This window comes from Aspergillus pseudotamarii, assembly GCF_009193445.1.
Source record: "Aspergillus pseudotamarii strain CBS 117625 unplaced genomic scaffold BDV38scaffold_12, whole genome shotgun sequence".
Classification (NCBI taxonomy): domain Eukaryota; kingdom Fungi; phylum Ascomycota; class Eurotiomycetes; order Eurotiales; family Aspergillaceae; genus Aspergillus; species Aspergillus pseudotamarii.
Genome location: NW_022475026.1, coordinates 11,756 through 25,731, shown reverse-complemented (window position 1 = coordinate 25,731; position 13,976 = coordinate 11,756). Strand labels below are relative to the sequence as shown.

The 13,976-nt window shown below is 49.5% G+C and overlaps 4 protein-coding genes across 4 annotated transcripts; 2 read left to right on the top strand and 2 right to left on the bottom strand.

Moving 5' to 3' along the window:
* Window positions 1-307: 307 nt before the first annotated feature.
* Window positions 308-1,347, bottom strand: BDV38DRAFT_269184 (uncharacterized protein; the record flags this gene model as incomplete). The annotated part of the gene is made up of 3 exons (XM_032056917.1): window positions 308-571; window positions 641-1,153; window positions 1,225-1,347. The coding sequence occupies 3 exons, from the start codon at window positions 1,345-1,347 to the stop codon at window positions 308-310; spliced, it is 900 nt and encodes a 299-aa protein (XP_031916218.1).
* Window positions 1,348-1,991: 644 nt separating this feature from the next.
* On the bottom strand, window positions 1,992-3,851 carry BDV38DRAFT_269183 (major facilitator superfamily domain-containing protein; the record flags this gene model as incomplete). Its single annotated transcript, XM_032056916.1, has 8 exons — window positions 1,992-2,200; window positions 2,258-2,401; window positions 2,478-2,571; window positions 2,625-2,681; window positions 2,747-2,836; window positions 2,890-3,126; window positions 3,193-3,533; window positions 3,623-3,851. The coding sequence occupies 8 exons, from the start codon at window positions 3,849-3,851 to the stop codon at window positions 1,992-1,994; spliced, it is 1,401 nt and encodes a 466-aa protein (XP_031916217.1).
* A 2,034-nt stretch (window positions 3,852-5,885) lies between these two features.
* BDV38DRAFT_290446 (Na(+)/H(+) antiporter 1) lies at window positions 5,886-8,011 on the top strand (the record flags this gene model as incomplete). Its single annotated transcript, XM_032061475.1, has 10 exons — window positions 5,886-5,954; window positions 6,002-6,070; window positions 6,125-6,231; window positions 6,286-6,459; window positions 6,510-6,883; window positions 6,939-6,987; window positions 7,044-7,414; window positions 7,451-7,575; window positions 7,642-7,926; window positions 7,986-8,011. Exons 1-10 carry the CDS (start codon window positions 5,906-5,908, stop codon window positions 8,009-8,011), a joined length of 1,629 nt encoding a protein of 542 aa, XP_031916216.1. The 5' UTR covers window positions 5,886-5,905.
* A 4,116-nt stretch (window positions 8,012-12,127) lies between these two features.
* On the top strand, window positions 12,128-13,807 carry BDV38DRAFT_280152 (M14 family metallopeptidase; the record flags this gene model as incomplete). Its single annotated transcript, XM_032059226.1, has 2 exons — window positions 12,128-12,356; window positions 12,414-13,807. 2 exons carry the CDS (start codon window positions 12,128-12,130, stop codon window positions 13,805-13,807), a joined length of 1,623 nt encoding a protein of 540 aa, XP_031916215.1.
* Window positions 13,808-13,976: the final 169 nt, after the last annotated feature.

The window sequence follows — 13,976 nt, the reverse complement described above, 5'->3', positions numbered from 1 at the left end:
ACAGCGGGAGTAAACACCACTAGCTACTCCTATTAGTTGGTATATCTCGATTGGAACGTTTGAGGTTTATTGTTCTAAAAGCAGTAGATCTAGTGTGGTGGTTCTCGCATATAGAGGCGCAACATGAAAGCATTGAGTAGATCCTATGATAGAGAAAGAATGACTTTCAAACAATAACGTCGCGAGCAGCTGCTGTGAAAAGACCTTTCTCTTGGTTATCAGCGTGTCTACCTCGAGTCTTGGAAAGTGAAGCCTCCGTGTCGACTAAGGGGCTAACATGAACAACCATTGGTCATGAAATAAATATTTAAGTCTCCTTCTTGCTGGGAATAAACGCAAAAAGTCTCTCCAAATTCTTGCTCTCTACCTCCTCCCATCCATCCTCCTGTGCACCTCCCTCGGTGAAAAAGCTAGCCGCTGTCTCGTTGCGTCTAAACGCCCACGACAGCCAGTCCACAGCAGCAACACCGAAAGCTCCACCATTTTCATCTCTGTAGGTTCCACTGTGCCCCATAGGATAATTTCCAATCCATTTGGGAACCCCTGTGAGATTATGATAATCCGCTTCACCCTAAAATGAAAGTTGTCAGCTCGTCTTGAAGATCACATGGCAGACAACGGAGATCGCAAAGCTTCATACATTAGCATAGGCAATATCAGTAGGGCCCCCCAAGAAGTAGAACACCGGCTTATGAACCTCCCTGATAGTAGTTTGGGGCTCAGTGGCTTGTCCTCCGACACTGGCGACAAACGTTTCATTTCCTAAGAAGCCCGAATTGAAGATACCCAAGATACTGATCCGTTCATTGCTTCGCATTCGATATGTTTCCAGCCCACCGCAGCTTTGACCTGCCGCTGCTATGAGTGTTGCATCTACTGAAGCATACCGGCCGGGTGTTCCGGCTCTAGGCGTGATCCATTCGACTGCATCCGCCATGAACTGCGCCGTGGTTGAGCCGCTCCCATTTGGGGGACCGGATGCAAGGACTAAAAACCCATACGAGGCGATGTTTGATAGGAATGGAGCGAATTTCGTCCCATTGTTCTCGCACCCACCCTCCGCCCAGACGAGAACTGGGAGGGATACACCAGGGGGCACAGAGATAGGCGAGTAGATTGTGTGGTTAGATAGAGTGGGCTCGGTAAACCACGACTAAGTCAGGTTAGGGTGGTGTCTTATGTTTTCAGATACATAACATCTTAAGCTAGACGGGGAACACAAACAGCTGGATATGGTCCGCTACCTGGGCTTTCTATGTTGCTCAAGGTAGCAGAGCTTGTAGTTGGCAATGAGGACACCAGTCGTAATCCGACTATTAGTAGTGAGGAGACTGTTGAGAACCGCATGTTGTACCAAATCACCAACGATTGTAGACCACGAATTGATTTGAAGCTTCGTTTGTTTGATCAAGAAGGCTAGAAATCGTACTACTAGACTCGGCAGATGGTGGCCAGTCTCGGGCTTAAGTACCCTTTATATTATCCAAATAATTTAGGATATATAATCTTCAAAACTATCCGACAACCAGCTATCACCATACCATACGTCATGCGCGCAGAGTGGTGGAAGTATTGGATATCTCTCGGATGTCGGAGGAGTGTACAGCGACCGACACCTCGGTAAAACTAATGTTTGAATTAATTAAAACCAGCACGGTTGTCACTGAACGGCATTAAATGTCGGTAGATACACAGGCCTTACAACGTCCTTTCTACAGGGTGTTATTGTATTTTCACTCAGCATCTCCAATTGCCTTCCTTGGCTCAAGACATCTACCACATTCGGGATCTACTTGGTAGGCAGCACAGCAATTAACGGGCGAATCAGACCAGAATGGTGTTTTCCTCTAGAGAATTGAATTTGACTGTAAAAGTTTAACTACTCGACGTAGGGCCTTGGAGGATTTCATGAGCCATGGTGATGGATCCCCTCAGTTCATCGAAGCAATGCCACGTTGTACAGAAGCAAAGCCGTCTGTAGCACTAGAAACTCACAGCGTATATCTAAACCCAGCAGCCTTCTGAGCCCCAGTAGGTCCATTACGACCGGTATCCATGCCACTATCCAGTCTCTGATTCTGTCGTCGTAAATACATTCTCGTTACCGTAGCCAGCGCAATGGTTAGAGCGGCCGCGGCCAGATTGACCAAAAATGCCACAAGATATCGAGGCTCAGAGAAGTACAAATAGGAAGCCCAAACTAGAAAACGATCGACAGTGAGCCATAGCACTCCAGCTTACTGATTAGGGATCTCACCATTTGGAGTATTACAGATCGCGTTGATTAGGGCAATGGCGGATGCCCGTTTGATGGAGGGTTGCGAGATCGAGCCGGCAACCCATGACAAGAGAATAGTCGAGGCCGAATAGAATGAGCCAGGCATCAACATCATTGCAACATCTATGGGGTCAGCGGCTTAGCTCCATTCTGACGAGTCTTCTCTTGATTCGGACATCCATCGTAGGGGATAACTTACATCGCGCCGCGGTGTTGAGCGTGGACACGGCAATGATATTGGCGACCAGACAGACGATCATGGGACATACGATATGCAGATACCGCTCTTGCTTCTATTCCTTATGGTTATTAATTGCACAACAAGTGTGGCTTGGAACCAACATACCTTGTCAGAATGGAATCCATTGATGATCATCGCGACTACGGACAGAACATATGGCGGCTAAAGCAGGACCAGAGATTAGCAAGCGAGGACCGCCGTACTCCATGCTTGAGGAGAGGTCTTACTGCTGTGAGCCCGTAGGTTGTATTCCGTGAGTAGCCCAGTGTAGCGACGACTGAGGGGAAGAAGTTGGTGACAGCAGCACAAATATAGATCTAGAAGATCATTAGAGCGCGATTCGAGATGCGATTACTCTCTCATGACTTACACTGTACAGGGTCCCCATCATGAGCCAGGTCTTGGGGTCTGTCAGGGCCATCATTGTCCCCTTCCATGCGCCGACCTCATCCGCATTGTCTTGTTGTCCTTGGTCCGATTCGAAGTTCCACTGAAGGTACTCCTTCTCCAGCTCGGTGAAGCCCAGCAGCGACTTCAGAGAATTCGGTAGTATAAACGCAAGGATGAAGGCAAAGCCGACAGTAGCGACGCCTTCCACAAGAAAGAGCTAGAGGGAATAAAAGTTCAATCCCTGAAGGAAACACTTCGAAACGACATGATGACCAGAACTCACCCATCGCCATCCTGTCAATCCACGCACGCCATCCAGTTTGAGAATCGCAATCGCAAAAAGACCCCCAAATGCGTTCCCCAACTGGGACCCAGAGTACAAGATTGCGGTTCGCAGGGCATATTGCTTTCGGTTGTAGAAAAGCGACAGGTAGAACAAAGCACCTGGGAAGAAGATGGCCTCGACAAACCCAAGAAAGAAACGGCAAACCAAGATCCCCGAATAGTTTTGCACCGAAGCCATACACGCAGAAATGACACCCCACAGTGCCATCGAAATACAGATGTACATGCCAGGACGCTCAATTTTCCCAACAACAATGTTGGAAGGGACTTGCATTAAGACTGCCACCATGACCTTAGTTAGCGGCGAAGCCCCAAGCGAATTTCCACGTCATAGAGCTTGAAGGGGAGAAGCAGCCTAGCCATCATACTGTAGCCGACGAACAGAATACTAATGCAAGTCTGGTACTGCACATCGTTCATCCTGAGATCTTCTTCAATTCCTGCCAACTTTGCTGACGCGATGTTCTGTCGATCGAGATAGTTCAAGATGTACATGATGACCATGCAGGGCATCACACGACAATCTAATTTCATGATGGCCTCCCGGCCGAGCGCAGAATATTCTGATTCCGACAGGGCCGACAAAGAGGCTGGCATTCTGAGTTGTTGGATGGCATCATGAGGCGCGGCCTTCTCGTCGACATATTCAACCTCGAGCACGTCTTTCTTCTCCTTTCCAAACATAGTTGTTCACAGTTGGGGTTTCCGGGAAACAGAATCTGTCGCTGGGTTGTTTACAACTCAATGGGATAATGATGGTTTATATAAGATTCATCCCCACCCGTCCTTCGACTGCGCTATGAGCATGGTTCCTTCAACCGACGCATTCTGCTGCATCCTAGAGTGATAACCCAAGAACAATCAGCTCGAAACTCGTCTTTCCCCGCAAATTCATGACAATCCTCTGGGGTAAAATCGCGGGGAAGGACCATCCACGTTGCGTGGGGTCGACACTAGGAACCGAAGGAATTGGCCGGTGAGCTGCCAAGATAGGTTGATACGACGTGGGGGTACAAGATATTGTACTGTCCACTGGACATGTATGGAACTGCTCGTTGTGTTTATTCCTCCGGGTTCTTGCTCTACATGATATACTACATGTCGCGCATGCTGATCTTGCCTCGATCAAACATCACATATTGTATTGTTTACTCTCGATGACACTGACCACATGCTCTCTAGGGGCCTGAACAACCAGATGGCAAAGCCTGGCCTCAGCTGGTCATCTTCCTTGGGTTCTCTCTCTAAGGTTCATATTATATGTACTGGTACGTGCCGAATCAAGCATCCAATGCACATTGAATTCAATACAGTCCGTGGGCGTAACATGTGAAACGTATGTATGAAGGGATGCTATTTTTGTAATCGTACCTCCCCTCTTGAGTTTGGGTCTATTCAGTCATCATCACCTGTGGGCCACCGGAGAATATTTGTACCTATCTCTGGTATCCTGACTAAGAATGCCATGTCCTGCTTGGTATCATTGGGCCTAAGAGGATGGCTGTGTGGTTTCTGCCAATCATACCGTCCTGGTTTGCTTTCTGCCTTAGGCAGCACCTCATATAATTAAGGCGGGAAGACAGTCACGACTAGTTTGATAATACCAAAGTCTATTCCGTTCAGAGTTATGCCATGTAATTCATGGAATCCTGGCCCCCTTACAGCCCTGATCATGTATCCAAGGCTTGGGACCTCCGAGGACCTCCGACCCACCCAGGCACTACATCTCGACCACCTCGGGGCTGGTGCCCCTAGGCGCTCCGTAACCGAGGGCCGGTGGGGACATACAATTCCAGTCTCCACCGGGGAGATTACGGAAAGCCGATCTGACCTATTACCTGACCCCCTTCTCCATGGCAGCCTATGGCTCACATCTACTAATCCCAGAGGATCGCAGTCGTCCTGAGGAACCTCTGTATAGCAACCTCATGTCAAGCAAGTCTTAACCGTCGACCGAGCCAATGAGTTGCGGATTCCACATATTAATCTGCGATTAGCTCGGCATCATTGGATCTCAGTTAGGTCAGGATCGACAGAAAACAATATCAGACGCTAGCTGGGCCCCTGTGGGATCTCCCGAACTTTACATGGAAATTGAAGCTCCGCCCGGGTTGAAGTCAAGAAGAGAAGCCCACGCAGGTGCACTCAGCTGTGTACAGCACGGCAATTGACATGAAGACGTCCTCTTTGGCCTATCGAATACTACGCTCTAACACATGACCATGCCCGATGAGCGTCTCGCTACTCTGACGGCGAAGATCAGCAAGGGGGCAATGTAACCACAACTGGATTCCAGTCGCACCTGTTGTATGGCCGCCAAGACCAAACAAGAGCATTTCTGGGAGGTTTGAAACCCTAAGCGCGATCATCTGTGGGAAGATCGACAGTCTCCTCCAGGCACTTACCCTCTCGGCGGAGGGCTTGGCGATAACAGTAGTCGATAACTGGGCGGAGCGAGTCTCGGCGTCTCTCTTGGCGCCGAACTCTTCTATTTTTGCACAGCGTGCGACGGTTAGCGAATCAACGGTGCCTGTTTCAGGGGCTGAGGGCGATCCTAATCAGTACTTAACGCTTAACGTACCGCCGCAGCGTCCTCCCTGTCCCAGAGAATGAGTCGGTTCCCTTAGTGCACCTCATTGTATTGTCCAACCATGCCCACACTGGATGTGAGCGAGTTAAATGTGGTCCTGGGCGTGCTAGGTACGGGGATTCATCGACATGATGATTTTGGTGCTGACCTGACCTAGGGGCATTTATGCTATTGTATGGACTCATCTCCATCAAGATCAAGAATGTCTGGTACCTAGGAGAGGCATGTGAGTATTCCGCAGAGCATCAGAGCCCTCAACCCCCGCTCATTGTCGTCCCAGTACCCGCGGTTCTGATCGGGATCGTTCTTGGACCGGTGGCTGCCAAATTTCTCGACGCGACGCGATGGGGTTCCGCGATGAAAGACCAACAGGAAGCCATAACCCTAGTGAGTATGCTAATGCCCCAGAAACGGCCTGAGACCCATGGCTCACCTGGATAGGGTATATGCCGTGTTGTGATTGGTGTCCAACTGGTCATTGCGGGATATCAACTGCCTGCCAAGTATCAGCGCAAACGCTGGAAGGAGATGTTTATCTGCTTGATTCCGAACATGACTCTGATGTGGTTGTGTACCTCGGGGTGCATTCTAGCCACCATCCCGAATCTGTCGTTCGTACGTCACTGCGTTCAGAACTCAGCCGAGGGAAATTCTAACCTGTCCAGATCTCTGCGCTAATCATCGGTTCCTGCGTCACCTGCACCGACCCAATTCTGTCCCAAGCTATCGCCAAAGGCCCATTTGCAGATAAATACGTGGCGCGAGATCTTCGAGAAATCATCTCATCGGAGGCCGGATTTAACGATGGATTTGGGTTTCCCTTCCTGATGCTGGCAACGTATCTCATGCGACATGCCGGAAAGGCAAACTCGGGGCTTGTCGAGAGATCAGGCGACATAGGCCGTCAAGGAGGGGGCGTGGGAAAGGCCCTGGAGATGTGGGTGATTGAAACATGGCTATACTACGTGGCCATGGGGGTTGTGTACGGGGCAGTGGTAGGTTATGCCAGTCTGCACGGTTTAAGGTTTGCATTGCGACGGTAAGTCAACTGTCCTGTGTGCATATTCTTTGCTCAGGACTGAGGTCTTCTCTAGCAAATGGATTGATAGTGAGAGCTACCTCCTCTTTCCCACGGCCCTGGGGGTAAGTCTCTCGTCTCTTTTCCCATATACCACCCTTCCCTCACCAACTTAATCTAGCTCTTCCTACTGGGGACATGCGGCTGCATCGGCACAAACGACCTCCTGGCTTGCTTCGCTGCCGGAGGAGCCCTGAACTGGGATGGGAAATATCTTGCCGAGACAGAGGCGCGCCATGATGAGGTCAATGCCTGCATCGATGTCCTCCTCAATATAGGCGGGTTCATGTACATCGGCTCCATTTTCCCCTGGAACGAGTTCCACCAGCCAGTTGAGACGGGAATCACTTACTGGCGCCTGATACTCCTGGGACTTCTCGTGCTGCTCTTTCGACGGATCCCAAGTGTTATGCTCTTGTATCGGTTGATGCCACGGGTGTGTAAGAACTGGAGGGAGGCGCTATTCATGGGGTACTTTGGGCCCATCGGTATGTCTCCGCGGATGTGCCGCTAATGTCGTCATTGAAGAAGCATCCAGCTAATAACCTCAGGGATTGGAGCTGTCTTTTACGTCGAACATGCGCGCCATCTCTTCCCAGAATTAGGACATGGTGACCCTGAAGAGACTCGTCTCGTCCAGGCGTTAGGTCCAAGTCTGTTCACACCCCCTAGTTTGCCGATCGACGGCTCGACAGAGAGCATGCTAACCGTTGTCCAAGTCGTCTACTGGCTGGTCCTCTTCTCCATAGTGGTCCACGGCCTATCTATCCCTGCCCTTAATCTTATCTACAAAGTCACCGGCACACCTGCCGTGGTGGATCCCTCTGGACCTGCCGAGGTCCGTCCCCTGTCGGCAAATATGGCATTGCCCAAGAACAGCTATCTCCACTCTAGACGGCGGTCCGTATTGCTGTACAATCGATTCTCGCGGTCGAACTTCCCGGAAGGTTTCGGATGGGGTGGTGATGGTCACCCGCGGGAGCCACCGACATTTCACTTGCAGAGTATGAATCATGTCAAGAGTGATTCTAGTACCTCATTAGGACGCGATAATGTTTGCTAGGCGAACGTCGATATCTGTGTCAATGAGAAAAATACATACTTTGGGTGTAGCACAGTTGGTTCTTCTATTCTGAGATTTGTGCGATGGGTTTGATTACCCTGTGGCCGGCGCTAGAAAGGATCTCAGTAAGCTTTTTATCTTGCCATCTCCCCTAGGACGAAACATTACATTTAGTCACACAGCTAGCTAACACACTGTCGCAGTGTTCCAGGTTTTGTGTATTAATTAGCGAATGTAGACTGGCGTATGGGTAGATTGAGTTGGGGTCAATGGGGTTAGGTATACCGAACTATTATGTTAGAGATAGATTAAGAGAAGCTTTTTCCTCCACCACAGTTTAATTTCAATGACTCATAGCAAAGTATCAGTAGCTATACTTAGTCCTAGTGTGCAATAGGAGGATCATAGGACATAAGCTTAAGGCAGGGTTTCTTCATGCACGTTAATATAGACACACGCTCGATTCTAGAATCCACGTTCATTCCCGCGGCGAGTAGCTGTTGAATGAGAGCGGCATTTTATTTCAGTGCGGCATACTGGATAGGACTTGCGAGAGATATCTCTTTGGAGCCATCTCTACTCTAGCGAGAGGACAGCTTGTCTCTCCTTAGAGGCTAGACACGCAATACTAGGCAGAATTTCATTGGAGCTCCGCTCCACAGCACAGCTTCCACGATTGCTGTGGAACCTCCCCTCGGTGCAAGTTGAATTGATGTTTTATGCTCCAATATATTCTTATAACCAGGAGAGTGAACATCCTTCAATTGGCTCATGGGGTGCAGTATTAACAAATGTACGGACCTCGATACTTGGCGAATACTTACCTGGGTAGACATTGACCAGTAAGGTATCTACGCCCATGTACTAGAGCAGTCGGGAGATATGAGCTGGAGTACAAGTTCCATCCTACGGTGATGTACTGCCACTGGAAACATTGGGGCCACAAAAACGTCTACCGTCGTGAAAGGAATTTTGAGGATATTTGTGATCATTCAGGTGCACTTATTGGTCCCTCCCCGAGCTAGGATCTCGTTGATGTCCATTGACAGTAACAAGCCGTTGAGAATGAGTAGTGCCAACCAGCTCAACAGGCGATACAAAGTTGAGCCATATTCAGCCGTCGTTACACCACAAGAGGAAGTACCGAGCTCAAAAACGCCGGTGATTAACTATGTATCGTCGACAAAATGAGGCAAGCTCGCTGAGTATACTTATTTCGTGAATGGCTTTTTTGAATCAGACTTTCCAGAACAAGGATAATGGCCATCGATGGCTGCTAGTTGCGCTGAAGAGCTCGTCATCAACTCACCCCAGTTTGCCTCCAGGGCGGTCCAAGGAATCATGGTATATAACGGCAAATGCAGGTTGTACTTTGAAACATTAGCATACGCTTCCAAGTGGAAACCTTACTGGGTCAGGTAGCCCTTAACCTCGCTTTAGGTTTGGTGTTAGGCACTTAACGCAGATGGTGGGCAAGATTAACCGGGACCCAATATTATCCAAATGGCGCTAGGAAGTCAGGAATGTGGGTTTACTAGCCTGCCTTCCCGGGTCCATATCTTGACAAGAGGCTGCTTATTATTAAGTGATGGAACATTGTCTTGCATAGCCGCCCGGTGAAAGGGCCTCTTGCCCTCATAACCTTCCGGTTCGATGCTTGCATGGTACTGAAGAAGAAAAGGTATTACATGGGCTTTATTATATTTAGTCGCATAACACAGGGCATTTTCACGACGTCCCGTCCAATGCAAACATACGAATTCGATGTCAGCGCCGTACTCGACCAGTAAATTGATGCACTCCTCTTGGTTATACCCGATTGCAATTGCCAAGGGTGTGTACCCCTAATGGTTCATTACTTCAGACTTTGCACGAGATTTGATAAGGACACGGACAATCTCCGGAAGACGATGACGGACTGCAACATCAAGTGCTGTTTCCTCTGAGATATATGCTTTTTCTTGTACATCTGCACCCTTGTCAAGGAGTGATACCGCTGCATGCCGCATTCAATAGATCACACGAATCCACTGCTACCCCAACAGCCAAGAGTAAAGATATCATCTCTAAGTAGCTGTACGTTGCAGCTAGCTGTATCGCAGACCTACCCTGTACTCGTGCAGGAACATCAAATCCGGTCTCCAGGAGTAGCTTGACTACGTCCGTACCACCACATTTAAAAGAAAGAGATAAGGTTGCTCCGTGTTGAGCATGATATTGCGGCACCATGTCCCTTTTTAACAAGAGTTTAACAATATTATAATTTCTACCATGAATGACAAAGTGCAAAGAACACCACCTTAGGTCCCCTTGTGTTGACGTTAACTGCGTGCGAGAAAGTAGATGTGTACTCCTTGGTCAAGGTGAATGTGTGGGTTCACATAGTAGTTTTCAGGATCCATTAAGACCAGAAGTTTTAAGATGTTCTCATAACCCTCTTTTGGCGCGAGATGCTTTGCACCTGGAAAAGAAGGGTCATGAGGCATTTCGGTACCTCGAATGAGAAGAATCTTCACAGTTCCCTCGTGGCCCCCTGGACGGCTTTCATCAAGATACCTGACAGCCTGCTGCCTCTAGGCTATAATATTTGCTTAGAAAACATTGACACCACTTCTTCCTGTCCATATGAAGCGGTAGCGCGAAGCGCCTGCATACCATGTCGATATGAAGGCCGTGCCCCATGCTTCAACAGTATATAGAATAGCCCACTCGCAGTTACGAACGGCGGGTTCCTCGAGTAACATTTCCACCACGGTCGTTTTCGTCAGATACCCGATCCTCCGAAGATGGAGTTGGTCAAGGAACTGCGAGTACGGATCGGTGGGTGAACGCACAAGAAGAATCCGTACAACTGACTCCTGGCGACAAACAATGGCAACAATCAAACATTTCTCTAAACAAAGGAAGCTTATTATCAGGGGACTGGCATGTAGCAATTTGGGGACCAATGCGTCATATCCTTCCTCACATGCGATTTGAAGTGTTTCTCCTGGACCCGTATTCATGTACCAACATTTCGATGTCAACGGCGCCAGTTGTGCAAGGCATGTTTGGAAAGATGGTCGGAGAACGCTAGATATCAAAGCGGCGAGGGAATGGTTCCCTATCATCTTGAGTCGGAAACGATCCAAGACGGTCAGATAGGAGACAATACGTTTTATGGTGTTTGTTGGTAAGGAAAGGAACCCCCTTCAAGGAGCAGGGTTAATGACTATCCTCACAGTGAAAGCAAAGGCCGCGCGTCAGCCTCACGCACCATCGCAGCCGCGGTCATAAATGTGTTCCTTGAACGTTCTTTGAACATGTCAATTTGATGGTCTCTTCTCCCTCTTTTTCACTCATGGTTTACACAAGCCGGCACCGCTTCTTGCATAACTCTGATTAGCGCTTCCGAAGGTCGTGCTCGTATTACTATTGTTCTATTCCTCAGGCCATGGTCATTAGGGGTTTGTTGCAGCCCCGTAGCATGTGTCCAACGCTTCTCGAGTGGGAGTACGTATAATCTTCTAATTCAGGGACAGTCAATTACGCCAATAAAGTTCGCGAGGAGCTGATTCTGGCATTGTTTTGGTTACCGGTGGCACTAGATGGAAGAATTATTGAGGTTAAGGGTTAATGGAAGGACAAGAAGGGGATGACTAATATTCCCTGGGTTCACCAGCTAGTGTAGAAGAAAACAGAGGGTTGTATAGGGTAGCAGCGGATCAGGCGGTAGCTTTCCGTCCAAAGTTACGGGGACTAAGACGGCTGTTTCTGGCACTGGAGGCTGTCATTTCCGCGCCGAATTCACTGGTTACTATATTCTAGCTGTAACTGGGGAAGGTCGGAGCTTGGCTTGGAGGTGATCAACTAGTTGTAGGGATGTGACTGGCCATCGGCAACATCGAGTTTCCACCGCCACTCTTGGCACAGACACCAATCGATCTACTTAGGAAGACAGCGGGGAAACCAAGAAATGAGGGGAAGCGGGAGGAAAGAAGTGGAGTTTGACAGCAATTGATTACCGACGGACGGTGGAATTGGGATGCGACGCTCACGGCCGGCGCGGGGGGAGTATATAGGTGGTGAAGGATCTGCTCTGAACCATTTTGTCTTGTCTGCGCTCGTATGAAAAGGGTCTGCAGAAGGAAGTTCACCTCAAGATGAAAACCACGGCCTCTATAGTTCTCTCTCTCGGCTTTGCCTCTATGGCGAGTGCTGTTATGTATGGATACAACCATGTTCCTCTCGTGAAGGACGCTGAAATCGTTGCCGGTGCCTTCAAGAACGTCAATGATATTAAGCTCCTGTCCCCAGCTTTTGTGACACCCAATGTCCAACTTCCTGGGTTCCCTAACGGCACTCAAGGGCCGTCTTCTCAGAGCGACATGGGTGGGTGTACTACCATTAAATGTCCGCACTTGGTGATCAAGGCTAACAAACGATTAGAGGCATTCCTCCAGCAATTGGCGGAACGCAACGACTACATGACCTATCGTACCGCTAACTTCACGTCGGAAGAGGACCGCTCTCTCCCCTACATCCACCTGTCTGCTAGTCACAGCAGTTCCCTCCACCCCAACGACTCTGTGTCTAAAGTGCGCGTGTGGATCCAGGGTGCCGTTCATGGGAACGAACCTGCAGGTGACGAGGCCACACAGGCCCTCCTGGGCAAGTTCGATGACGACTGGGAGTGGGCTGCCTCGATTCTTGACAAGCTGGAACTCGTCGTGTTGCCGAGGTATAATCCTGATGGCGTTTTCTACTTCCAGCGGACTCTAGCGACCAACTATGACCCTAACCGCGACCATATCAAGCTTGCTCGCCAACAGACGCGAAATATAAAACAGCTCATGAACAACTTCAATCCCCATGTGATAGTTGATATGCACGAGTATTCTGCTGGGCAGCGTTTCGGCGAGGGGCAGTATGTCCACGGCTCCGACGGTCTGTACTCGGCCGCCAAGAACCTCAATATCAATGAGAGTATCCGCAAACTCTCCGAGGAGCTCTTCGCTAAGAATATTGCCGAAGATATGGAAGCCGCTGATTTGCGCGCCGAGCCATACGTTACCGGCTCTTCTTCTTCGGATTCCAAATTCGTCGCTGACTTCGCCGAGGCGGGGACTGATGGCAAGATTGGTCGCAATGCTATGGCACTAACCCAGGCTGTCGTCTTTCTTCTAGAGATGCGCGGCATTGGTATCGCCGATCAGGAGTTTCAGCGACGCACGGCTGCTGGTCTAACCATGCTGGGCAGTATTGTGCAAACTGCTGCCGATAATGCCGATACGGTTCTCAGGACCGTCGAGGACGGCATTAAACAGTTCATAGCGTCAGACAGCGATATTATCGTCACTGACTACAGCAAGACTGAGATCCGCCCCTTCACTATGGTCGACGTTAAGAATGGTAGCGTGGTCTACCCCCTGGTACGGTTCACATCAACGACGCCCTCCTCCGCTAATCTCACTCGCTCCCGCCCAGAGGCTTACCTGATACCCGCGGCCTGGGCGGACCTTGCCGAGCGGCTTGAAGTAGCTGGGTTGGAAATAGAGACACTGGACAAGCCCTTTGAAGGTACCGTCGAGGTGCTAACTATTACATCAACCGAGGTGGACAACTCGTATTACGAGGGCGCGCTTCGCGTGACGGCGACCACGGAGACCAAGGAGGGCGACGTAAGCCTGCCAGAGGGTAGCTTTCGGGTGAGTACAAGACAAAAGAATGCGGCGCTCGCGATGGTGGCGCTGGAGCCGGAGAACATTGACTCCTATGTCTCCTTCAATATTGTGCCGGTGAAGAAGTCAGATGAGTACCCAATTTTCAGGATAATGTCTTAGCTGTATATATTTGGAGTGATGGAAACACGTAAGAGGGACTGTAAGCAGCGAAAATAACAACATAAATTTCCACACAAAATGCAGCAGGAAGGCAGAACTGTATTATTTTCTATTAGGTGCCTGGAATATATCCCACGAAGCGGTTAAATCAAATTTGAGGTTTCTTTTG